Source organism: Giraffa tippelskirchi, chromosome 13 (genome assembly GCF_054371585.1).
Source record: "Giraffa tippelskirchi isolate mGirTip1 chromosome 13, T2T-mGirTip1v1.2.pri, whole genome shotgun sequence".
In the NCBI taxonomy this organism is placed as follows: Eukaryota; Metazoa; Chordata; class Mammalia; order Artiodactyla; family Giraffidae; genus Giraffa; species Giraffa tippelskirchi.
The window spans coordinates 8,030,454-8,054,502 of record NC_137287.1 but is presented as its reverse complement, the minus strand read 5'-3'; the positions used below and the strand labels follow the sequence as shown (position 1 = coordinate 8,054,502).

Here is a 24,049-nt window from a genome sequence, read left to right as displayed (position 1 = left end):
TGGAGGCCATTGGTTGCCGAAGAGGTGATTCCAACTTTGGGGAGGAGGGTGTTCAGGCAGATGCAGTGTAAGAGGGGACCCTGAGAGCCTGCGGGGGCAAAAGAGTGGAAAGAGACCAACTGAGCGTGCAGGTGAGTGAACACGGGAGAGGAGGTCTCAGGGTTGGTGTCGGGTTGAGAAGCCTAGATGATCTCGGCTACGAGGGCCCGAGGGTATTATGTCAGTTCGCTGTCCCCACGTTTGGGGCGGGTGGTTGTCACCAGGGCTGCTGCTGCTCTTTCTGACCCTACTCCCAGCTCGTCTCCCCTCTGGTGTGATTTCCCGTTTCCATCTGTGTTGTCACTCGGCCCTGACCCTGCTGGACAGAGAATAAGGTACCTCTCTGTTTCTCCAGCCAGGATCCAGGACAAAGAATATCTGCTCGTTACCTTATCACAGGTGCTGCAGAGGTAGAATTTGATACTGGAAGGGATCTGAGAACCCAATCCCTTCACAAAGCTGTCAGCTAGTCTGCACACAGAGCAGGGCCGAGCCTCTGTTCTTTCATCTGTGATGTGGAAACAACAGTTCCCAGTTCTTGGGATGGGGTGAGGTTTTAATTATATCTACGGTTCTCAAACTCCAGCCTCTATCACCATCACAGGGCAGGGGGCTTTTGTTAAAACCCAGATTTCAGGACACCCTCTACCCACCCTAGAATTTCTGATTCAGTAGACCTTGAAAGGAGCCTGAAAGGTGGCATTTCAAACCAATTCAAAGGTAACGGGAAAGCTCCTGGTTTGAGGGCCAACACTTTGAGAGTCACTGAACTAGACCAAGAGGTTCTATATCTTGGCCAGGAGACCGCCAACCCCTCAAAGTCAGAGACCAGCTCTAAATTACTCCCATTTCTGCTTAGTGACTGCTCAGCACAGGCACATGGCAGATGCTCTCAGCAAGAGCTGTCCGAACTGAATGTTAACGCAAACCAAGCAGGCTCCTCCTCAGAGGCTCTTTTTCAATGGCCGGCACTGGATTCTGGTTGCCATGGCGACAGCTGGAGCAGAAACCAGGAGATAACCTAAACACCGGGCTTTTTTGCAGTATTGAGGAGAGCAGGCAAAAGTCTTGTCCCAGCTGCACGTGGACAAAAATGTGGAGGGAGGCAGGGAAGACGGGGCTTTGAAAACCTCCTGTTACAGAGACACCCTTCCATCTGCTCGGCAGCTGGCCCCAAACCTGGAAGGATTTAAACTTTGGTTGCATAACAGAGAAAGGAACAAAGGGAAGGGGGCTGGGAGGGAGGTTGTCTGTAGGAAACAGGAAAGAGGAAGGAATCCTGGTCCCTGAGAACCAATATATACACTTGGCGACTTAACCCATTAGCCCATTTTGTCCTCACCCAAACCCCAAGGGGCCACCTTACAAGGATCCACGGAATCCGTCCAAGGTCACACAGCTGTCTGGGCCTTGGTGTTAATCCAGATTGGAAACCTGATCTGCTGTTGCCAAAGGCCAAGTTTGTTCTTTGATTTCAGGGCTGCCTCTTTGCTGAACTTTGGAAGTGGTTTAGAGAACCTAGGAGTGTGGGGGTGGCAGGGAGGCTGTGAGAAAGGTTTGGGGAAATTTGAACACCCCAGGGAGCCAGGCTGGTCATCATACTGGCTTCTCCCTTCAAAACAACTGTCCCTTCCTCCTTTATCTGCTTTTGTGTTTGGATCTACCTGAGCTGTGCTGCATGGTGGACACACCATTCCCCACGCTGTTCTGGTCACATTAACCCCATAAGGCAGTGGTTCTCAAATTCCCATGCAGAAAAAAGTGAAGCTTATTTAGAATGTCAATTTCTGCCTGGCCTCCAGAGATTCTGATCCAATGGCTGTGGGTGGGGATGCCCTAGGAACTGGCAGTTTTAATAGGTCCATGATGATTCTGATGCAGGGGACTGGTGAATTGCCCTTTGAGACATCCAGCCAGGGCCTCCACTGTCTCCTATACCTGCACAGTCCATCTGGAAGCCTCTAGTTTCAGCGACTTCTCGTTCTAGCTCCCTGGCTGCCTCTGCGCTCCTCTCCTCCTAGCTGTTTCCTGGAAACAATTCATGTTGTTGCCAAACTCTGGCTTCAGGCTGCATGTCCACAGTTGCCCCCAGCTGGTCAACTCACCCTGAAGCCAGCAGGCCCCCACACACCCAACTGGCTTAGTAAACCCCACAGCCGAAGCCTCCAATCTATTTGCTAAAGATCTGGCTCCTGAGCAGCCAGAGAGCCTTTGGTCAGGCTGAGCCAGCTGCCCCTGACATTAGAAGGAACTATGATGTCTGCCCTTTGTAAAAGAGGTTTGGGCAGAGAATCATCCCACTGACAAGAGAAAGATCAGATTTTTGGGATGAACCAGTCAGACAGGGCTGCTTCATTTCCCTGCCTTAGTTTTCCCATCTGTAAAATGGGGGCAAGACCAAGTGCTCATCAGAGACTTTCAGAAAGTTCAGAGTCCCCCCAGGCAAGAGTCAGGCAGGAGGTTTGGCCAGGGACTTAGAGGTGGCAGAATTGGAGCTTCAGACTTCTTCTCCTGCTCCTCTTTGATGATAGGGCTCACCTGTGTCCTTGCCTTCTGCCCTGATGTCACAGTCCCATCCTTTGAGCATCATAACACACCTCAGAACACCTGGGAAAAGGAGGCGGGACTGGATTTTTCCTCCCCATTTTGTTGAGAAGGAAACTGATTTCTTATCTAAAGAGGCCAGGCATCTGGTGAGCAGCCACAGCAGAATGTGGCTCCTGATCTCGGGGTGGAGGGTCTCTGTGTGTGTGTGTGTGTGTGTGGGCGCGCGCGTGCGAGTGTGTGCTTAGTCGCTCAGTTGTGTCCGACTCTGTGACCCCATGGACTGTAGCCCGCCAGGCTCCTCCATCCATGGGGATTCTCCAGACAAGAATACTGGAGTGGGTTGCATGCCCTTCTCCAGGGAATCTTCCCAACCCAGGGATTGAACCCACGTATCCTGCATTGTGGGCGGATTCTTCACCCTCTGAGTCATCAGGGAAGCCTGTATGTCTGTGCTTTGGTGACCGCCTCATCCCTGGCCCTGTAGGTAAACCGGGCAGCTCCTTTGAACGTGCCTGGCTGAGTTCCTGCTCAAGAAACTCCTTTCCTCCCTGTAAAGCAGGAACTTGGAGCTAGTCTAAGACTGCGCCCACAAAGGAGGAAGCTGGAGTCGGAGAGAGCAGGGAGGAGTCAGGCTGACTGAACCCTCCAAGGCAGGCACTGCCCTGGGAGAGGATGAGGGGAGCCCACACCAGTGTGGAAATGGTACCACTCCAAAGTGAGAGTGGCACAGAGCTCCCCTTGCCCAGCCCCCACCAGGCTGGGAGAGTTTCCCCTGGGGGGAAGGGTGGCTCCCAGGGTTGGGGTGAAGCCAGGTAGATTTTGATGTGGTTGACACACTCACTGGGGCTTCCTCAGTGGCTCAGCAGTAAAGAATCTGCCTGCAATGCAGGAGACGCAGGTTCCATCCCTGGGTGGGGAAGATCCCCTGGAGGAGGACATGGCAACCCCCGGCAGTATTCTTTCCTGGAGAATCCCAGGGACAGAGGAGCCTGGTGGGCTACAGTCCATGGGGTCACAAAGAGTCAGACATGACTGAAGCGACTGAGCAAGTACTCACGCACGCACACACACACACACACACACACACACGATACACTCATTGGTGGGCACAAGGCCTAGGTCACTTACTAGTTGTGGGAGCCTGGGGAGTTGGGATAGTCCTTTCCCTTTCTGAGCCTCTGTTTACTCATCTGTCCAGTGGGGATCATAGTGGACACTTGAGATTTGTGGTAACAGGTGTAGACTGTTTTTGCACAGCGCTTAGGATCTAGTTGGTGCTCAGTAAATAGGAATTTGCTCCTCCTTCCATCTGGTAGCAAGTGGGAGCCCACTGCAAGGGCTCAGCAAACGTTTGGGTCTGTAGAGCACGGAAAGGCTTCAAGGGATCAGACTGATCAGAAGGTACAAATATGAGGTACAGCCCTTGTATTTGTGGGATGTAAAAGTTTCTGTTGCAAGGACTTCCCTGGTGGTCCAGTGGCTAAGACTCTGTGCTCCCAATGCTGGGGGCCTGGGTTCAATTCCTGATCAGGGAACTAGATCCCACATGCTGCAACTAAGACCCGGCACAACCAAATAAATAAATACATATATTTTTAAATGCTTCTGCTGCAAAGAGAAGCTTTGATTTAAGGTGCAGTTTCTTCCCCTTCCCCCAGCCCCTAGGCTTTCTGTCTATTGTAGATGCCCCGAGTTTTCGGGCTGTTCACATTCGGAAGAACTTTGGGTTGCAGAGTGTGGGATAGCACTGACCACAGCAGAAAAAGGCCCACTATACTAACGGTCCCTGTCTCTCCCTTACACTAAGATCACATCTTCCTGATGAGTCCTTGATGCGGTGGTACCCACACCTTCACCTGGACAAATTTTCTCCCGTTCTCTTCAGGGGACACAGCCCTTCCAAAACCAACAAAGCAGCTGTCAGGACAGGTCACAAAATCCTTGTCCTGCCCTGACCTCTGTCCAGTCCCGTCTCCCCCTCACCTCAGCCTTGGCTCCAGCTCCCACCCCTCACTCTCATTCACGCAAGTCCAAGCTCAACTCCAGACTGTCTTTCCTGAATCCTCTAAGGCTCTTCCTGCAAATGCCTCTATGCTGCTTTCATTTGGCAGGACCTGGGGAAGGCGAGGGGCTTCCCAGGCGGTTCAGTGGTAAAGAATCCGCCTGCAATGCAGGAGACCTGGGTTTGATCCCTGGGTCGGGAAGATCCCCTGGAGGAGGGCATGGCAGCCCACTCCAGTATTCTTGACGGGATAATCCCATGGACAGAGGAACCTGGCAGGCTACAGTCTGTGGGGTTGCACAGAGTTGGACACGATGGAGTAACTGAGCGTACACGCTCGCACGCACGGGGGTGGGGAGGCAGAGAGAGGGGGCTTCTGAGACAGACCTGCCCTGGAAGGACTCCAGACTGATGAGGGACAGATACTCTGAAGATATGATTTAAAGTAGGAAATACTCTGGGCCTTGGAGAGCTGGACAGTAGTGAGGAGCCATCGCTTCTGGAGGGGTCAGAGGACCTTCCAGAGGTGGGAGCTTTGGTAGGAGATGGACATATTACATAAACATGGAACAGAACCATGTTCCTAGTGGCTCAGCAGAATAAAAATGCACAGCATGTACAAAACTGGATGCATCCAGTTTTGCTCCAGTGTAGAATTTGTGGAAGAAAATTGTAAAGATGAAGCAGGAAAGGTAAGTTAGGGCCAGGTTTTGAACTCTCCTCTAGCTTTCCAGACTAAGGCCATCCATCCATTTCACAAACTGTCGTGCCCCTTTATGAGAACTGAAACACAGACAGGAATTCAGTCTCATCCTTTATAGTAATCAATCTGGGATGGGAGTTGGGGGTGCCCAGGAACCTTGGTGGGAGTCTCAGGAAAAATCTGGATCTACCAGATCCATGGAGAGACTGAGAATCTGTTTCTTTTAAATCATGTTGGCAGAGGGGAAATGTACTTTCAAGAAGAGGACACACAGGAAGAGCCCTGTAATCATAAGGGTGGTTGGTTCAGCTGTGCAGCCCAGTTGAATGCGACGACACTGCTAAGGCTGCTTGATGACTTGACTTTTAGGCTCAAGGGACAAACAAAGCAAAGAACATGTTATGTAGAAGGCAAATGCTGTCAAGCTCAGTAATGAAAATATCGAGTTTCAGACAGCTGAAGTGAGGAGGCAGAGGCAGGTGTTCAGAGAAAAGGGGAGGACCCGATGCTGATTGCTTCGCTGTATGGCGTGAAAAGATATCACTTGCAGTGGAAGACTCAAGAAATAAAGGTCCCAGGCTATTACTTCAATTATAAAAATGATTACTAGAGGATGTAAAACACGTATACATATAATTATGTTGTGGGCAGGGGAAGCTGGCTGTGGTTTTAATAACCTGATTCATCATTAGCAGGACTCTAGAGGTAACACCTAAAATTTCAGACAATAGCCAGCCACGAAAACATTTATTTACCAACATGGAAATAAGGACCAGAAGCAAGTCTGAAATGAGGTAAGAAGCTGATTCTTTCTGGGCAGTGAAGATGAGGTGAAACGGGGGAGTTGGCAGGAAACTGTTGTTCGCAACCCCAGACTTTTTTCTTTCTTCTTTTTTTTCGGCGGGGGCATGCAGCTTGGCTTGCAGGATCTTAATTCTTTGCCCAGGGATCGAACCCATGCCCCCTGCAGTGGAAGTGAAGAGTCTTAACCACTGGACCACCAGGGAAGTCCCTCCTCACACGTTTAATTTTGATTTAAGAAAATGAGGTGTATAGTCACTATTCTTTACATATTGGGGGCCACTAAAAGACTTGGTTCCTTGGCCAGTGACAAGGCTGCCTGGGTATTCTTTTAAAGTATTCATGTATGACTTAGAATAAATAAAACACTCATAAGGCACAAAGTGTGAAAGATATAAAGGGTGTACAATGACGCTTCCTTTGCTCTTGGTCCCAGTTCTCCCAGTTCTCTAGAAACAACCAATGCTATCTCTTTTTTTTTTCTTTCCAGAGAGTTCAAACATATACATCCAAAAATAGATACACAGTATGTATATTTTTTCCCTTCCACTTTCTCTCACAGTTTTTAAAACACAGAGGAAAACATTCTCTACCTACTGGCCATCACCTTGCATTTTCCTTTTGTCAATTGATTTGAGATTGTACCCTATCAGCAATTAGCTTCCTTGTTTGTCTTCTTTACATTTGGATGGTATTCATGTTTGGATGTGGCAACAATAAATGACAGTGTCTATTTCTACTCAGTTCCACTAACCCCGTGAGTCATCAAACTTTCAGATTTTGTTGTCATTGTAGGTGAAAACTGGGATCTTGGTCAATTTTTAATTTTCATTTCTTCTACGTATGGGGTTGAAAAACTCTTCGTATGGTTAGGAGCCATGTGTTTTTGTTTTTGTTTTCTGTGAACTGATGGTTCCTATCTTTTGCCCATTTATATTAATCAGTCCTTTTCTTATTAATTAGTAGGGGCTGTTTATTAGGGAAAGTAGTCCTTTGATTATTGATTATTAACAACTGCAAATATTTCTTTCTGGTTTGTCCTTTGCCTTTGGACTTTCTCTGTAGGTCTCTGTCACACATCATGTTTTGATTTTTATGTAGGTAGTTTTCTCAGTCATTTATGGCTTCTGGGGTTTGTGTTCTATTAATAATTCAGAGAGGTCTCTTGGAGATTTACACAAATTCTCCCATGGTTTCTTGCAGGACTTTTCCTTTCTTTTCTTTCACTGGGATTAGTGGCCCAGAGAATCTTTTTTTTTTTTTTAATTCATTCACTTATTTATTTTTGGCTGCGCTGGGTCTTCATTGCTGCATGCGGTTTTTCTCTAGTTGTGGTGAGAGGGGGCTACTCTCTAGTTATGGTGCTTGGGCTTGTCATTGTGGTGGCTTCTTTTGTTTCGGTCCATGGCCTCAGTTGCCCCTCAGTGTGGGGAATCTTTCCAGACCAAAGGGATCAAAACCATGTCCCCCACGTTGGTAGGTGGATTCTTAACCACTGGAACACCCCAGAAGTCCCTCCTTCTTTTTCTTTTCAGAAATTGTTCAAATCTTTTATCTATCAGAAGTTTATATTAGTGTAAGGTGTGAAGTGTGTATCCAACTTACATTTTTCCCCAGCTGGCTAGTGAGAGTGTGTTTTGAGAAGGAAAAGATAAGGGACCGGAAGGCAGGGCAGTGAGCAGAGCAGTAGAAGAGGAAGTTTCCCTGGCAGCCGGTGGAGAAGAAACTGGAGGTGGCATGAGAGACAGGAGCTGTTGAGATCATCCAGGGGAAAGGTGAACCCAGGTGTGCCTAAACTAGGGCACGGACAGCAGGAAAGATGAGAAGATGGGGAGGGTGGTCCTGGAGAAGGAATCTATAGGACTCAGTTACCGGCTCAATCAGAAAAAGCAAAAGAAGATACCTATCTCTTGCCCCAGGCAGGCCATTAGCAGAGAGAGAGAGAAATGAGTGTTCAGTGTTTTGGCTTCGTGGAAGTAGAGTGCAAGGATCTATAGACGCCTCTTCGGGAAATGCGGGGGAGGTGTTCGACCAAGTGGTGGCAAGGTGAGACAGAGTATCAGAGGTCTGGGGGATGAATTTCCCTCTTGCTCTCTTGAGGGTCCAGAGGATCCCCTGGAGAAGGAAATGGCAACCCACTCCAGTATTCTTGCGTGGAAAATCCCGTGGACAGAGGAGCCTGGCGGGCTATAGTCCATGGGGTCGCCAAGAGTCGGACACGACTTAGCGACTGAAACAAGGACTCTTTAGGGCCTTGTATAAGAATTACACATTCAGTCCCTTAGTTAGACAGGGATGTGCCCCACCCTGAAGGCAACTTGGAGGCGGGACTGGTTTGATGCGGTGAATCAGACCGGTTCCGGACAGATTGGAAGGTAGGAAGCCTAAAACTGGGGCCACGGGAAGGATCCTCTCTTTATACAGGCCTTTACAATTTTCAAAGTATTCATACTTGGTTGTCGTTGGTGGGTCCCATTTTTAAAGATGGAGAACGGGTTCTGAGCAAGTGAGTTTTCCTTCCACTGTTCCCAGAGGAATTCATAGCAGAGCCCGAAATTAATAATAATAATAGGGACTTCCCTGGAGGTCCAATGGTTAAGACTCCCTGCTTCCAACGCAGGGGCCGCATGGTAACAGTAATAGTAATAATAATAATGATTTACATTTCTAGAGCGCTATCGCACCAAGCTAAACTATTTACGAACATGAGTTACATCACTTAATCCTCGTAACCCTGTAACACAGTAACCAAGCAGGAGGCATAGGTGGGCTTCTTACCCCTCGACCAAGGAAGCCAGACTTTCCAAACCAGAGGCGCCCTCGGCCCCCTCCCGCCTCTTCGGTCCAGTCCTCGCCCCTGGCTTGCTCACCTCCTGCCCTCCGACCCAAAAAGCAGGTCAGCATTCCAACCCTAGGCTGGACTGACCCCGACACTCGTCTCGCCATTTTCGAAGGCGAGGGAACTGAGGACCGTGGATGAGAAAAAGCCGCGAACACAAGCGATCGGCGGTCGGAAGGAGGAGGCCAGACGGCGAAGCTCACTGGCCACCGACCCTGCGGAACGGTCGTGGGCCGCAGGCGCCACCTGCCCGGGCACAGCAGCCCGGCCTGGAACAGGGCGCGGGGCTCCCAAGGCCTCTAGGCGAAGCTGGGACGCTAAGGGGGCGTGGCCGCCGGGGCCGTACCAAGAGCGCGGATTCGCAGGGGGGAGGCCTGGCCCCCCGAAGCGAGCGTATGGCCGGGTTGGGGCGGAGCGGCTCCGTCGCCGGCCACGCCCTCACCCCCGCGACCGGCGCGGGCGGTGGTAGCGCCTCAGTGGTGTGGGCCTGCGTCCTGCTCTGATGTCTCGAGTGCAGCCGGCCGCCTGTGGTGAGTGCGTGCGTTCGCTGGTCCGGGATTGGTGGGGTCCGGGCTCCAGGGCTCCGGGTACCGAGGCTCCAGGGCCCGACGCCTTCTGGTTGCCTCAGCCGCCGGGGCTCCCGGCGCGGGGGCGGGCTCTCGGGCCGGGTCGGCTGCCTGTTTCGCCCGCCGCTCCCGCGGAAAGCGCGGCCCCCATCTCGGTCCTTCCTGGGGGTGGCCCTTCCCCCCACCTCACCCCCAAGCTGACCTCTTGCAGAGGCTTGAGGGTCGTCGTTTCCACGGCCGAGGGCGCACTATGGGCCCCTTCGACGGAAGATTGGGTCTCGGCGTGAGAAAACTCGGGCTCCAGCCCCCCCACGCCTTCACTCTCGGGCTAAACCACTTTTCCTCTCCGAACCTCAGTTTCTCCGTCTGTACAGTGGGCCTCAGAGGCGGCCAGTTCTTGCGTTCAGTCACGTAGGACGCGCTCGAGTGTGGGTGGGACCCTAGCCTGACCGCGCAGCATCAGGTGGGCTCAGGCTAGGGCTCAGGGGAGCCTGCAAGGCCGGCCTCTCCTGGGAAACGTTCTCGGTGCCGGCGGCATCCCCGAGAGACAGTGCTCCTCACGGGAAGGGGTTTGCCGGGCTCTGCTGGGCAGCCGTGACCTTCTTCGCTCTTGGGAGCAATCGGGTAAAAGGGCGAGGTCTCCTGGGCGGCGGGGGCACTTGACCTCGACTTTTTTGCTTTTTCATTTCTCCACGAGAGTTGCCATTGTGTGAGCCGGTGACCATACTGAGAAGTTCCGGGCCACTTCAAAGAACGTGGCTACCTCCTCTCTTAAGACCAGCGAACTACAGCCTTCCCTCTGAGCTTGGCGGGAGCGGAGAATAGCGCTAAGACCAAGGGAGATGGGGCTGGAATGGGTAGTCCTGGGCCTGACACCTTGGCATCTTGGCAGGACCACAATTTTTTACAGTCTCTGTTAGGCCCCCCCACCAGGTTGAAATTCAAAAGAGAGGGTCTTGGAGGGTGACTTTGAGGACTGTGACATTCCACCTAAGTGAGCATTTAACTAACCTCTGTGATCCAGTATCCTCACTGTGTGATACTGTAATTCACAGGCCGGCCTGTTTGGGGAGAAGACATTGATTCATTAACCACTCACAAGTTCTATCTACACAAATCCCTTTTGAGTGGTTATGGGGTTGTCTTGATCAAGAAAAAGTCCAAAACTCTTAAGTTAGTAAAGCAGTGAACCCAGAAGAGATCACTTTCTTTTCTTTGTGTCCCTCGAAGGAATTTTCATTTTCTTTTTGAGGAGTGGTCAGTTCTTGAGCCTCTCATGATTTTAATAATACCTAGTTTAATCATGTCTAAAAAAATAGGTCTGCATTTCAGAGAATGGAATATTGGCTTCCAGTTGGGTTGTAGTGTTGACAGCTTCACAGTGATGGTAACTATTCCAAATCCTTCATGTCTAGCACTTGAAAATGTTACAGGTAGGTCTGAGGTGAAAGGAACCCCAGGGATGTACTTCAGCACCTGGAAACAGCAGCCTTGACAGAAGCCAGCCTGAGTGAGGCAGGTGAAACTCCTGAGTGGTGATATGAGTTTGTAAACAATTCATGAGATGTTTCAGATGTTTGTTTCTGGACAAGCCTGAAATTTTAGGACCTGCTGGTCACTCTGAATTGATCCCTTAACTCTTTGAAAATCAGAATCTGAGTTAAATAAAGTTCATGTGTACTTAGGAGAGAGACCATTTGAAAATCAGAACTGCTTGGCAAATTCAGCACATTTACTCACAAACTTTTCAAGTTCATAAAAAATGTAGCTCTTAAGCAATCTCTTTTGTTTTTTTTTAGTTTCTCTCCTTTTGGAAGGCTTCTTTAATTGCAGAACTTTTCATGGTTCCAGAGAGCCCAACTGCCATTGCAACATTTCTGCTTCTTCACACTTTGGAAGGGGGTGAGCCCTGGATGGGGTGGTGGGGGCCGGGAATATCAGGGAACCTGAGTCCCAACTCAGGCACGAGCACTGTATGCCTTTCACCAAACTACCCCAGGCCTAGGGGCCTCAGTTTAGTGCTATGGGATTTAACTTATGTGTCAGATTCATTTAACAATTAACATCAGAATAAAAGTGAAATAGAGAAATGATGGTTTTTATAAAAAATATATTTTATTCTGTTTACAGAAATGCTAAGTGCTCATTATTTTTAAAAATACTATTATAGAAATACTCAATGTGATAGTGATATAACAGTGAACATTCTTCATAGCCTTACACTGAGACAAAAAAGTTACTGCTAGTCATGTAATATATATTCTCCAGATATTTTTCCTTATATATAAAAAGACATTACCTAGATTTTGTTCTTTTACTTAAAACAGCAGGAATTTTTTACTATTGAAATTTAAGACAGAGAATTAAGATGAAACTAGTTATGCTGTTGTGAGTCTTACTTTTTATTACTTAACATGATGTCTTTCTATGCTGCTGCTGCTAAGTCGCTTCAGTCGTGTCCGACTCTGTGCGACCCCATAGACGGCAGCCCACCAGGCTCCACTGTCCCTGGGATTCTCCAGGCAAGAACACTGGAGTGGGTTACCATTTCCTTCTCCAATTCATGAAAGTGAAAAGTGAAAGTAAAGTCGCTCAGTCATGTCCGATTCTTCGCGACCCCATGGGCTGCAGCCTACCAGGCTCCTCCGTCCATGGGATTTTCCAGGCAAGAGTACTGGAGTGGGTTGCCTTTGCCTTCTCCGATGTCTTTCTATAACACGATGTAAATAGCTACCTCATTTCTGTTTTAAAATCTCATTCCTTTCGAAAATGACAGTAGCCCAGTAACCAATATTATTGAAAAAAATTTGTTGTTTGCGGCCTTCTACTATTGTGAATTCTGCTACAGGGATTAGCCTTGTTCTTTATCTCTTGGCAATTGGACAAATATTTTTATATAATGAATTCTTAGAAGTGGAAGAGCTAGAATATTTATGAGCTTTTAAAAGTATTCATTTAACAGAGCGTGACTACCTACAATATACAGGTGCTATTTGAGGTGTCGAGGGTAGAGCAGTGAAGAAAATAGACAAGTCCTCATGTGGATCTGACACATGGCTTGTCAAATGATGATGTAATTTCAGACTTAACTTTTAATTATATGTCAGTTTCATTTGAAAATTAAAATCAGAAAAAAAGTGGAGAAATGACTTGATTTTCTAAAAGTATTTTTTCTGTTTACAAAAATATTCGGTGCTTGTTATGAAAAGACTATTATTACAGGAAATTCCCTGCTAGCCCAGTGGTTAGGACTCCTCAGTTTCACTCGGACATGGGTTAACGATCCTTGGTCAGAGAACTAAGATCCTGCAAGCTGAGTGGCACAGCCAAAAAAGAAAAAAGACAATTACAGAAATGTGCAATATAGACAGAGCACATTCTTCATAGCCTTACACTGAGTTGTTTTCCATATGGAAAAAATAGTACAAAGGAGTATGTGTGTTTGTAAAAAAAAAAAAAAAAGGTATGACTTTAAATGTCAGTAGATATTGCGAAACTTCCCTCCAAAAATCTTAATCTTACATTCCCACCAACAGAGATATGTCACTTTTTAATTCCTAATTCTAAGGCCAGTTGCTAGCCACTAACAGCAGCAATGCTTTTATTTCAGGAAAAGTAGGTGTGAGACACTTTGCGCTAAGTTTGTATTAGGTATATATGTTTTTCTCTTTCTTTCAAGTTCTTCTGATGACCCCAAAGCCAGGTGTTTCCACGCCCACTTCACCCCTGGGAAGGCTGTCTCAGAGATGAAATCACTTGCTCAAGTCCATGAGGGTATAAAACTAAGGCCTCACACAGGGCCGTTTGCCTTCAGAGCCCTCCCTCCTCTGTTTGTGCACTGTTATCTCATTTTCTGACTATAGAGGACATTTTTTTTGTGGGGGAAGTGGAAGGAAATCTCCTAATACATGGTATTACTGAGTAATATGATTGTTCTACCTCGATCCTGTTACTGCAGTGTGCAAGGGTGTGCATCTCTTATGTCTCACCACGTATCTCATTATAGTGTAAGAAACACGAGAGTGTCTCATACAGAGATGGATGAAGCCAGTTTTATTATCATCATCGTCATCATTATCATCACCATCATCCTGATCATTATATGAACTATAGGACAAAACTTGTTTTCTTGTACAGTTATCTGGCAGGTGATAGAAATGTAGGCTCAGAAGCAGGTGGAGAAAAGCTCCTGGGTCAGAGAGAGCGTTTCAGCTTATATTTAATAGGCACAAGCTTATACAGGCCCACACCTGGCCTTACTTTCTTCATCCATAAAGTGGAGGAAAGAGTCCCTGCCCCACTGCTGCCTGGAACAGCCCAAGAGGTGTTTATTTTTGGCAGTGAATTCTCTATGTTCTTGGGTACGTTTCCATCCCTGAGGAGGGACACTTGAAAGACACATATTTGACCTCTAGGGTCTAAACTTCTGTGTGTAGGATCTGGTTCAGCCCTGACAAAGGGTCTAAACTTCTGTGCGTAGGGTCTGGTTCAGCCGTGGCAAACACTGATAGGGAGGGGACCAAACAGAAGTAAACAACGATGGCAGAATGTGTCGAGCTCCTTCTGGATTTAAGGTGTGTGAGGCATTTCCTCTTGGGGTTGAGCCCACTGTGCCCTGGAGAGTACTCAGGAAGAGCTGTCTTTCAGAGAATTTCTTTTTTTTTTTTTTGGCTGCCCTGGGTCTTCGTTGCAGCACATGGACTTTCTCTAGTTGCCCATCAGTGTGTGGATCTTAATTCCCCAACCGGGGATCGAACCCATGTTCGAAGGCAGACTCTCAACCGCTGGACCACCAGGGAAGTCCCTGGGACAAGCTCTCTTTATGTGGGGTGGTCCTACAAGGCTCAGCAGAAGAGGGGGCATCTGAGTTGGATCTTGGAGGTTAGGTAGAAATTCCCTGAGCCCACCAGGGCACACCAGCTGTGGGGCATGTAAAGGTGTAGGTTGCCTGGGGCTTAGAAGTGATTGGGGCTTACCTGAAGGGGTCTTGTGAATCACGCTATGTGATAGGAAGGCTTTTAAACAGGTCAGGGATGTGGCTAGCACAGAACAGTGTATTCTTGTCTTGGGTTTCCGGACCTTCTTACTTCCCTCCAGGTGAGTCCATCATTTACAAAGCTGACTCTGCCTAAATCTGTATCATATCATTTTAGAGCTCTATAACCTCAAAAGTGTTTTTTCTCCCCCCTCCCCCTCCCCAAGTGAGGTGTTTACAATAGCTGTGCACCCACAGGGGTGTGTATGTGTGTAATGGTGGCAGAGGAGTGCCATTGTGCAAACCATGGCTCTTTGAGGGCTGGTGCTGCTGTTGGTTGGGTCCTTTGGAGCCAAATTCATCAGCCTCTGTTATGCCTGATGCTGGTTGGCATGGCAACATGCTCAGAGCTGTTGTGAACAAAGCAGCTGGGGGACCTGGTCCTTTTCCTGGGTGGCTTGTGGAGAAAGCCACTGACATGGGGGGCTTATTTATTTCACTTATAAAGAGGGGCTCCGGTGGGGGTGAACATCTAAGAATTATCCTTTCATCGGACTGCTAGAGGGTAAGGCATTCTGATCTGTACAGAGCTGAGAGAATTGTACACGTGCTTCCCAGAAATTAATCTAATTTCAAGGCTAAACTAGAACAAAATGATGGGCGAAACTGTGGTGCCCCCATTATAGACTGTTTCTCAGAGAACTGGATTCTTTCGGAGGTGACCTGTGGTAGGAGAATAGAATGGAAAAAACAAGACTTTTGTCCCCTGGTTATAATCAGAGAGGAAGACAGACTCTGTAAGGGTACTCTGATGTGGGGTTATGTAATTTGCTTCTAAGTGAAAGTCATGAATGATGTTTAGTCATTTTTTAAAAACATCTCCCAAAGTTCTTATCTCTAATGCCTTCTCCTGTGGCCCTGGACCCCATTCTTTTTGCCTGAGCTTAGCCTTTTATATTACCTTGGAGCACCTTGGTTAGGTAAGAGCGCCTTAAGAGCACCTTGACCTCAAGAAACTTTGATCCTCACAGCATACACCATGTCCTCGAGCCAGGTAGGCTGGGTCTGTACAAAGGTTTGAGCGCTGGGTAGGAACACATGAACTTGAGCTCACCTCTGAACCCCATGTGCTGACTCTCTATCTGTAGTTTGCTTGAGGCGGGCTTTCAACACTGTAAACAGGGGTGGCGGTTCTTAAAAACAGGACAGTGGATCAGCCAATTGTGCTCGCCTTCTTTCAGGGGTGGGGTTTAGGGAGGTATGCATTCCAGGCACGGGAAAGTGTCCCACTAGGAATTTGTGGTCTTGTGAAGAAGGGCATTTGTTGGTTTCAGTTAGGGTTGCAGAACCTTTGTGATTATGAAACCACACAGCGTTACCTGGACACATTGGACACAGTCACTTATATAATGTGATTTGCAAACTCAAAAAGATCATTGAGCATGACAGCAGAGATGGGCAAGCCTGTCCCACCTGAAACCCTCACCAGTGAGGTCTCTGCCCCTGCTAGTGACCTCACCATCCCCTGGTCCCTGAAGCTCTAAGGACAGAGGACATTTCCACTTTCCCCTCATATTCTCTCTGGGTTGCCACCAGCACTCAGTCCCGACAGTTTTTAGTCTTTGAATCCCCTTCCACTGCTGTGGTCTTTCTGTGGCCCCTGTCATTTCCTGCCTCGCCTGCCCTCGAATTGGCCTCTCCATGTCCATAATTCTCCCTCCCACTCCTCCCCATCACTTCTCATGATCTGTCCATGGTACCGTTGCTCGTTATCACCCTTCCTTTGCTCAAGAATACAGTCTCACTGTTTTAATGTTTTCTGTTTATTTTTCCTTCTTCTTCATCTGCTTCCACCAAGAATACGGAAGTGTTCAGTCGCTTTAGTCAAGTCTGACTCTCTGCGACCCCATGGACTGTAGCCCACCAGGCTCCTCCATCCATGGGATTCTCCAGGCAAGAATACTGGAGTGGGTTGCCATTTCCTTCTCCAGGGTATCTTCCCGACCCAGGGATTGAACTCACATCTCCTGCGTTACAGATAGATTCTTTACCTACCTGGGAAGCCCATATTCTTTTAACATCTTGAACCACCTGGGAAGCCCGAATTTGGAAGTATCTTATAATCAAAGGAGTCTCATTCTCCCTCTCCCTAATGGCAATGTGGTTGGAATAGAATGTGATTTGTCGGGGACAGAGAAAGCCCCACCATTTCCACATAGGTCAGCCAGCACATGGCGCAGTGCCAGGCATGCAGGAGGCCCTCAGAAACACTAGTGAGGTGAATGGAGGATGAGTGCCTATGGTTTCTCTCTCCCGACTGTCTTGCCAAACTTTCTGCTGCATATTGACTGAGATGCCAGTATTGGGTCTGATCTGTATTTTTTAAAGATTATTCTAAGACACAATATGAATTTTTGGTACAATTTTAGTTTTCCATCTAGTTGTGACATTTTAAATGTTTCAAGTTCCTCCTGCCTTTGGTAGTTGATTCAGTAATTGTTTTTTAATTGAAGAAGGGAAAGAACTTGTGTACTGCCCCTCCATAATATTAATAGCATTTTAAGCTTTGCCTTGTCCTGAAAAGGTGGTGAAGGGCATGCAAGTGGATAATCACATGGCTCTGATGCCAGTTGGTCTAGGTTTAAATCGTGGTTCTAATGCTTATCATTTCCTTGACTTTGGACAAGGTACTCTGATCACCGTGCTAGTTATAGCTCCTATACCTCAGAGCATTGCTGTGAGGAGGAAGATAAATCGTGGAAAGTCCCAGTGTATGTGCTTCATAACCTGGTAACTGTTGTTACGGTTAGTATTTATTTAGGAAAAAAAAAAGTATATGAGGTAAATAGAAAATGATGAGACCTAGGGATAAGGCCAGCGTACGGCTGCTGGAGGCTGTTTGGCCTTGTCCTGAGTTTCCTGATGTCTGGAACAAAGAGGGGAAGATGCATCAGGAGGTGGGAGTGCCTGCTGATGGGTACAGCTTTCCTTTGTGGGGGGAAGGGGGTGATGAAAACGTCCTGGAGGTCGTTAGTGGTGCTGCTTGCACAGCGGGTGAACATACTGAAAACCACTGAATCATACACTTTAAAATGGTGAATTTGGGAGTGTGTGAATTATATCTCGATTTTTATATCAGGACTTCCATGGTGGCACAGTGGATAAGAATCTGCCTGCCAGTGCAGGGAACGTGGGTTCAATCCCTGGTCCAGGAAGCTTCCACATGCCTCAGAGCATCTCAGCCTGTGTGCTGCAACTCCTGAGCCCCCTTGCTTCAGCTGCTGGAGCCCGCACACCTAGAGCCGGTGCTCCTCAACAGGGGAAGCCACCGTGATGAGAAGCCTGTGCACCGCAACTCAAGAGTAGCCCCCACTCGCCGTGACTAGAGAAAGCCCACCCACAGCAATGAAGACCCAGCCCAGCCACAAATAAATACATAAAATTTTAGAAAGAAAATATTAATACTATTTGCTTTAAAAAAAGTCAGATCAATAAACTGGATTTTATATGTACTATGTGTATAAAATGCAGCTTATTGGTCTCGAGTCCTTGAGCAGCTAGTCTCCCACTAGTTCTGCTGCCGAGTCCACATCACCTTGAGCGAGTCATGCACACGTGCGGCAGACACAGTCACTGCTCAGCATGTGTTTCTGTCCCACCCCCCACACCCCGTAGCCCCCCGGAAGTTAACCTCAGCTACCACGACAGCAGTGCCCTGTGAGGGCAGCATGGCACCTCTGACCGGAAACGCTTAAGGTCTGGGGTCGATCCTTCCTCCCCGTCTTCTCCCCATCACAGCAGCCCTGCAAGTCAGATGTTGAGACAGTGGTGTCCCAAGAAAAAGCTGCTTTACCCACCCACCAAGTCCCCTTAAGGAGGCCAGGAGTCAGAGACACCTGGCTGCCTCTGGACATCCTGTAAACTTAACGCATTACATCACCTGGAGCTTGGACTGGGGCTGGGAGGAGGACACTGTGCCCCCGTGCTGTGGCCTGTGTCCCCGGGGCCCCTCCCGCAGGCGGGCTGTGTGAGGCGGGTCTTTTCTAACTGGAAGCCACAGCCTACACAGTGGAGTGTTTCCATGATCACCACTGGCCGTAGCTGAGTTCTCCGCCATGTCTGTCAGTGGGAGCAGTAAACTCAGCCTCCGGGGGCGTGTTAAGGGACTGAGCATGCCTGCTCCGGGTGTCAGCGTGGCTTAACGTCAGGCCGGCATTTTTCTTCCTCCTCCTGAGAGAACACGGTCAGGAAGTCCACAGCTCAGCAGCTCATGGTTCAGTGCAGGTGGTATAATAATCATGGACGCTTTTACAGACACCACAACATAGTCCTTTATCCCCACAGGATTGAGGACTGATTGTTCTCGACTTGTTCATGCTGTTCTGTCGTGAACTTTGGATAATCTGCCCAAACCCTGCCACCTGAAAGCGTGATGTGACTGGCCGGCAAAGATCATGGAAATGACCTTCAGTTGTGCTCATACAACTTGATTGACAACAGGCCTTTAATGGGCGGCAGTGGCTTAATGTCAAGGCAAAATACAGACAAAGCTGGGGATCAAAACAGTGCCATCTGAGGGCCGAGCCTGACCTCATGAACAAAGGTGGCCTCCGGAAAGTGCACGGCCACATCTCTGAACGCCATCCTCCGTCAGTGCCTCCATCGCTGAGTGCGGAGCTGCTGCCCAGAGTGGCCTTGTGTGGCTGCCTGGTCCTCACTGCCCCGGCAGAGAGTCGGTCTTTGAACCAAAAGGCACCATCTACTGCTGGCCAAACCTGGGGTGACCAGCCAGCCTGGGAACCACCTGGGAGGATGGTGAACCAGGGTTGGGCTGCCCCCTTGCCCAACTGTGGGTAGCCTGTCGCTGGAGCACCGACAGGATCTCACACGGCCCTTAAATCTCCCTCTTGGAGTTGCTGGCTGTTGGACCTTCAGTAATTTGCTGGTTCCTTAGGTCTTCAGGTTTGTGTCTGTGAAATGGGTGAAATATTTACCTAAACAGGCTAATCATAAGCGCCAAAGAGCTTGTGTGAAGTGCCTGGTGTGATGCTTAGCCCACAGTGCCCTTTGGGTGGGTGCTGTCTCGAGGCCTGCCTTCTGCCTGCTGAGCAGGCAGGCAGCACCCGAGGTGCTGATGAGGACCCTGCAGCCTTCCTGTCCCTGCGGTGCTCAGTGCTGGCTCTTTGAGGATCAAGGTATTAACACTTGCTGCTCAGCGATTATGAGGAATCCTGGTTGTCAGATTCTCAGCACTGGCTGGAGAAGTCCAAAGATGATGAGTAAGACATAATGTGAGCTTCAGGAGCTCGTAATTCGGTGAGAGAAGCAGATAGGGAGATAACTATAACCTGAGGCAGAGGCTGCCATGTGCCAGAGCTGAGTGTGGCTATGAAACCAGGAGCCAAGGTTTTATGTAGGAAGTGGCACTTGTGAAGGGACAGCTTTGATGGCTACAGAAAGAAAAGGAAGAACATGCTCGGCGGGGAAGGCAGAGAAGCAGAAACAGGCAGCAATGTAGCAGGTGTGTTTTGGGGAGCTGATAGGAAGACCTCACAGTAAGGATGCTATTGGATTTTTTTAAAAAACTTTTTAACCAATTTTTGACTTACAGAAAATTGCAAAAATAGTTGTGAGTTTTCTTATATTCCTCACCCAGCTTCCCCTGATGTTAGCATCGTACAAAATTGTAATAAAATTAGCAAGAACAGGCAATTAAGATCAGCACGGTATCATGAACTGTAAACCAGGGATCGACAACCTTTTTCTATAAAGGATCAGATAGTGAACACTTGAGCCTTCATGGGCCAGCAGGTCTCTGTCCCAGCTACCCAAGTCTGTTGCTTTAACAAGAAAGCAGCCATAGATCATCTGTAAATGAATGAGCATGACCGTGTTCCAGTAAAACTTTGTCTTCAAAAGTAGTCAGCAAGTTGGGTGTGGCCTGACGACCGTTGGTTGCCAGTCCCTGAATGAAGCTCCACCCCTCATGAGAATTTCACTAGTTTTTCCACTCATCTTCTCTCTACTCCAGGGTCTCACCCAGGATCCCACAATGCCCCGAGTTGTCAGGTGTCTGGAGTCTCCTCCAGTCCCTAACAATTCTCCTTTTGTAACCTTGATGCTTTAGGAGAGGGCCAGTTCATTGTATTATAGAATGCCCCTCAGTCTGGGTTTGACCAGTGCTTTCTTGTGACTGGTGTGAGGTTATGCATTTGTGTCTCAGGGGTCCATTACTGTTGATGCCTACCTTGACCTCTTGAATAGGTTAGTGTCTGTGGCAGTTTTCCACTGTGAAGTTTTTATTTTTTCCGTTTGCAGTTTTTTAGGTATCTTAGAGGAGATAACTTTGAGACTATGTAAATCCTGTCCTCCCCACCCTACCCTACCTCGGAACTTTCTGCCCACTGATTTTAACACATCCACTGGTGGATCTTAACCTGCAGTAGTTCTTACTGTGGTGTTTGTCTGATGGTAGTCCTGTCTCTTCCTCTTTCCTTCTAATATGTTTATTAGTTGGAATTCTACTGTGAGGAAGGCTTGTTCTTTCTCTCTCATTTTTATATCTGGACTCGTGGAATGTTTATTTGCCCTATGGTTAAAAATCCATTAGCAGCAAGCAATCCAAAGAGAAAATTAAGAAAATAATTTCATTTATAGTAGCATCAAAAAGAACAAAATACTTAGGAATGAATTTAAACAAGGAGATGCCAGACTTTTGCACTAAAAACTGCAAAACATTGCTGAAAGGAAATGAAAGAAATGAAGAAGACTTAAATGGAAAGATGTTCCTCTTCATGGATTGGAAGACTTAATATTCAAGTGGCATTATCCTCACTCCACCCCAAGCAATATACAGGTTCAGTGCAGTCTCTATCAAAATCCCAATGGCTTTTTATGCAGAAATGGAAAAGCTGATTCTGAAATTACTATAGAATTTCAAGGAACCCCAAAGAGCCAAAACAATCTTGAAAAAGATCACACTTGGAAGACTCATATATACTAATTGTAAAACTTATTTCACAGCTGCAATAATTAAGACAGTGTGGTCCTGTTATAAGGATAGATAATGGATAGGTCAATGGAATGGAATTGAGCCTCCAGAACTTAACACATTTGCGTATGATTAATTGATTTTTTTTTTTTTTGACAAAGGTGTCAGGGCCATGCAATAGGGAAAAAATAGTGCTGGGACAACCAGATATCCACATGTGAAAGAAAAAAGCTGAACCCTTGCCTCACACCATATACAGAAATCAACTCAAGATGGAGCAAAGATCTTAACATCAAAGCCAAACTGTGAAGATCTTAGAAGAAAGCAGGGGTTAATCTTCATGATCTTGGATTTTGCAATGCTTCCTTAGATATGACACCAAATCACAAGCAACCAAAGGAAAAACAAAAACAAAAAAACAGAGAAATCGGTCTGTTATGGACTGAATGTTTGTGTCCCCATAAAATTCACATGTTGAAATCCTAACCCTGAAAGTGATAAACTGCTTCCTCTCTGCTCTCTGCCAGGAGAGAATATAAGAAAGCAGCTGTCTACAAAACACACAGTGGGCTCTCACCAGACACGGAGTCTGCTCATGCTCTGATGCCAGGATCTTCCCACCCTGCAAAACTATGAGAAATAAATGCTTGTTGTATTCATAATAACAGCCCCAAGCTGAGACATGGACTCTCTGTTTCTGTAGCCAAATAGCTTAGATGTTATTCATCAGTCTGCTGAACCATTCCTCTTCCAGAAATGATAGATGCCATCCAAAAATGTGTCTGATATCCTTGCTTTTTAACTGTTGGGGCTCGCTGAATCGAAGCAGCTGAATTTGACACACCTCCACTGCCACCTCCTTCAAGAAGTATCTCATCTCCCTGGGCTTGAGATAACGAAACAGGCAATGTCTGGCCACATCCAAACCCTGTGGAGTTATCTTTTGCCCAAGAAATTTCAGATTTTGACAAGAGAGCAAGTCTCCTGAGTGATCGCATGGATGGGGGAATGAGCGTACAGAGACCTGACCTTGTAAGGGAAGCCCAGTGCGACACCCTCGATCTTGTTCTGTGTGTGATTACAGATAATGCCAGTGATAGCCAGGTCCTTCTGTCTCCCCACCGTTCGTCACCCCGGAGCCTCTCTTCCTTTCCGAAGAGGCCGAGTTCTACATTAAAGTGATTGAAGACCCTCCGCAGGGTGGCCCAGGGGCCCTTCACAATCATTGTGCATCCCTTCAGAGAGAGTGATGTCAGCCTTTTCTGGAATCTTGATGGTCTGATTGCTGAGAATGGGCTTCCTCCCCAGAGTAGATGCAGCAGAGAGGATGCCCCGTGCCCCACCCTGTGCCACTCCTCTTGTGGGATCTTAGTTTCCCGCCAGGGATTGAACCCGGGCCTTGGGAGTGAGAGCATGTGGAGTCCTAAGCACTGAACCACCAGGGACTTCCCGACGCAGTTTATTTTTCATCTGCTTCTGCCCTGAAGAAGTGATCCACCGACGTTGTTTGAGCGCCTACCGTGCGTGTGTTCTCTGCAGTTTTACCCATATTATCCTCCCAGCAGCCCTTTTGGATTTATTAATGATGGTGATTCTCCGTTTTAGATGGGCAAGCAGCTGAGGGAAGTCAAGTTTGGTCCACAGTCATAGAACAATAATTGGCAGAGCAATTTCGAACTCATTTTATTTAGACCTGTGACCCCATTTTACCTGCAGGCCCTTCTGGTTCCTCTTCACTCACCCCCTCCCCAATTCCTCCACCGCTGCCATTTTGCACCCTCTCCCATGAGGAAGCCATCCTAAGCCAGCCTCTGCCCAACAGTGAACTGCACTGGCCAGAACCTGCACTGTTCGTTCTGGCAGGGAAGTAACTTTGTGTCTCATCTTTTGCCATAGAAAGAAGGACATCTCCTGACCTAGTTTGTCTTCTGTTTAGTTAGTATGGTGCTGGGTATGTGCGCATGGAGGACCCACTCTTGAAATGAATGGAGCGGTTTCTCCTTAGGACAGTTTCACTCTGGACAGTTGTCTTCAAATCAACATCACCATCAGTACTTCTGTGATTCTTTGCAGAGTGTTGCCACAGGCATCAGTTATGTAAAAGCCAAACAAGGATTAGTAAACCACCTGGTTGACTAAGATGAGAAGTGATTCATGCTGGCAGTGGTAAAACCAGTCTGCAGGTTTGGTTCACTAAACTCCTGCCAAGCCCCAGACCCTTTTCACTGTGTCCCTCTGCCCCAGTTTTTCTGTTTTATAAAGCAGTGGACTAGAGAGAAATCAAAGAAAAGATGGGGCTATTTTACTCCCCTCTGTGTTATAGCCCCCTCTCTGTGAAACCACTCCTAGCTAGAAAAGTCACAATTTTTAGTTGCAATTCAGATATTCCTTTTGGAAAGTAGTCTCGGTTTCCTTTGATGTGACTGAAGTGTAGGAATTCAGGAGTCACCAAATGATGAAAAAGTAGTTACTCACTTTCTCTAGAGAATACTAGAATGGGGGCATTTGGAAATTTGACATAGTACTATAAATATTAACAAAAACCTACCCACAGTTCCTAACATTGTGAAGGAATAAATAAAGGTA

At 47.7% G+C, this 24,049-nt stretch overlaps 1 protein-coding gene and 1 pseudogene across 4 annotated transcripts in view; one reads left to right on the top strand and one right to left on the bottom strand.

Annotated features, from left to right (window-relative positions):
* Positions 1 to 9,406: 9,406 nt before the first annotated feature.
* The window catches only part of POR (cytochrome p450 oxidoreductase), a 57,551-nt gene continuing 42,908 nt past the window's right edge, over positions 9,407 to 24,049 (top strand). Inside the window, exons 1-3 of one of the 4 annotated variants that reach the window (XM_081557788.1) lie at positions 9,407 to 9,461; positions 11,297 to 11,399; positions 18,817 to 19,434. Coding sequence is in view for 1 of the 4 variants with exons in the window: in XM_081557784.1 (XP_081413910.1) it covers positions 9,434 to 9,461; positions 11,297 to 11,399 (131 nt within the window). In the remaining 3 variants the exon portion in view is untranslated. Of the gene's footprint in view, positions 9,462 to 11,296; positions 11,400 to 14,878; positions 15,038 to 18,816; positions 19,435 to 24,049 lie in introns of those variants that run through there. The other 3 variants (XM_081557784.1, XM_081557785.1, XM_081557786.1) reach the window with 3 other exon arrangements.
* LOC145532154 (large ribosomal subunit protein uL6 pseudogene) lies at positions 18,558 to 23,233 on the bottom strand (annotated as a pseudogene).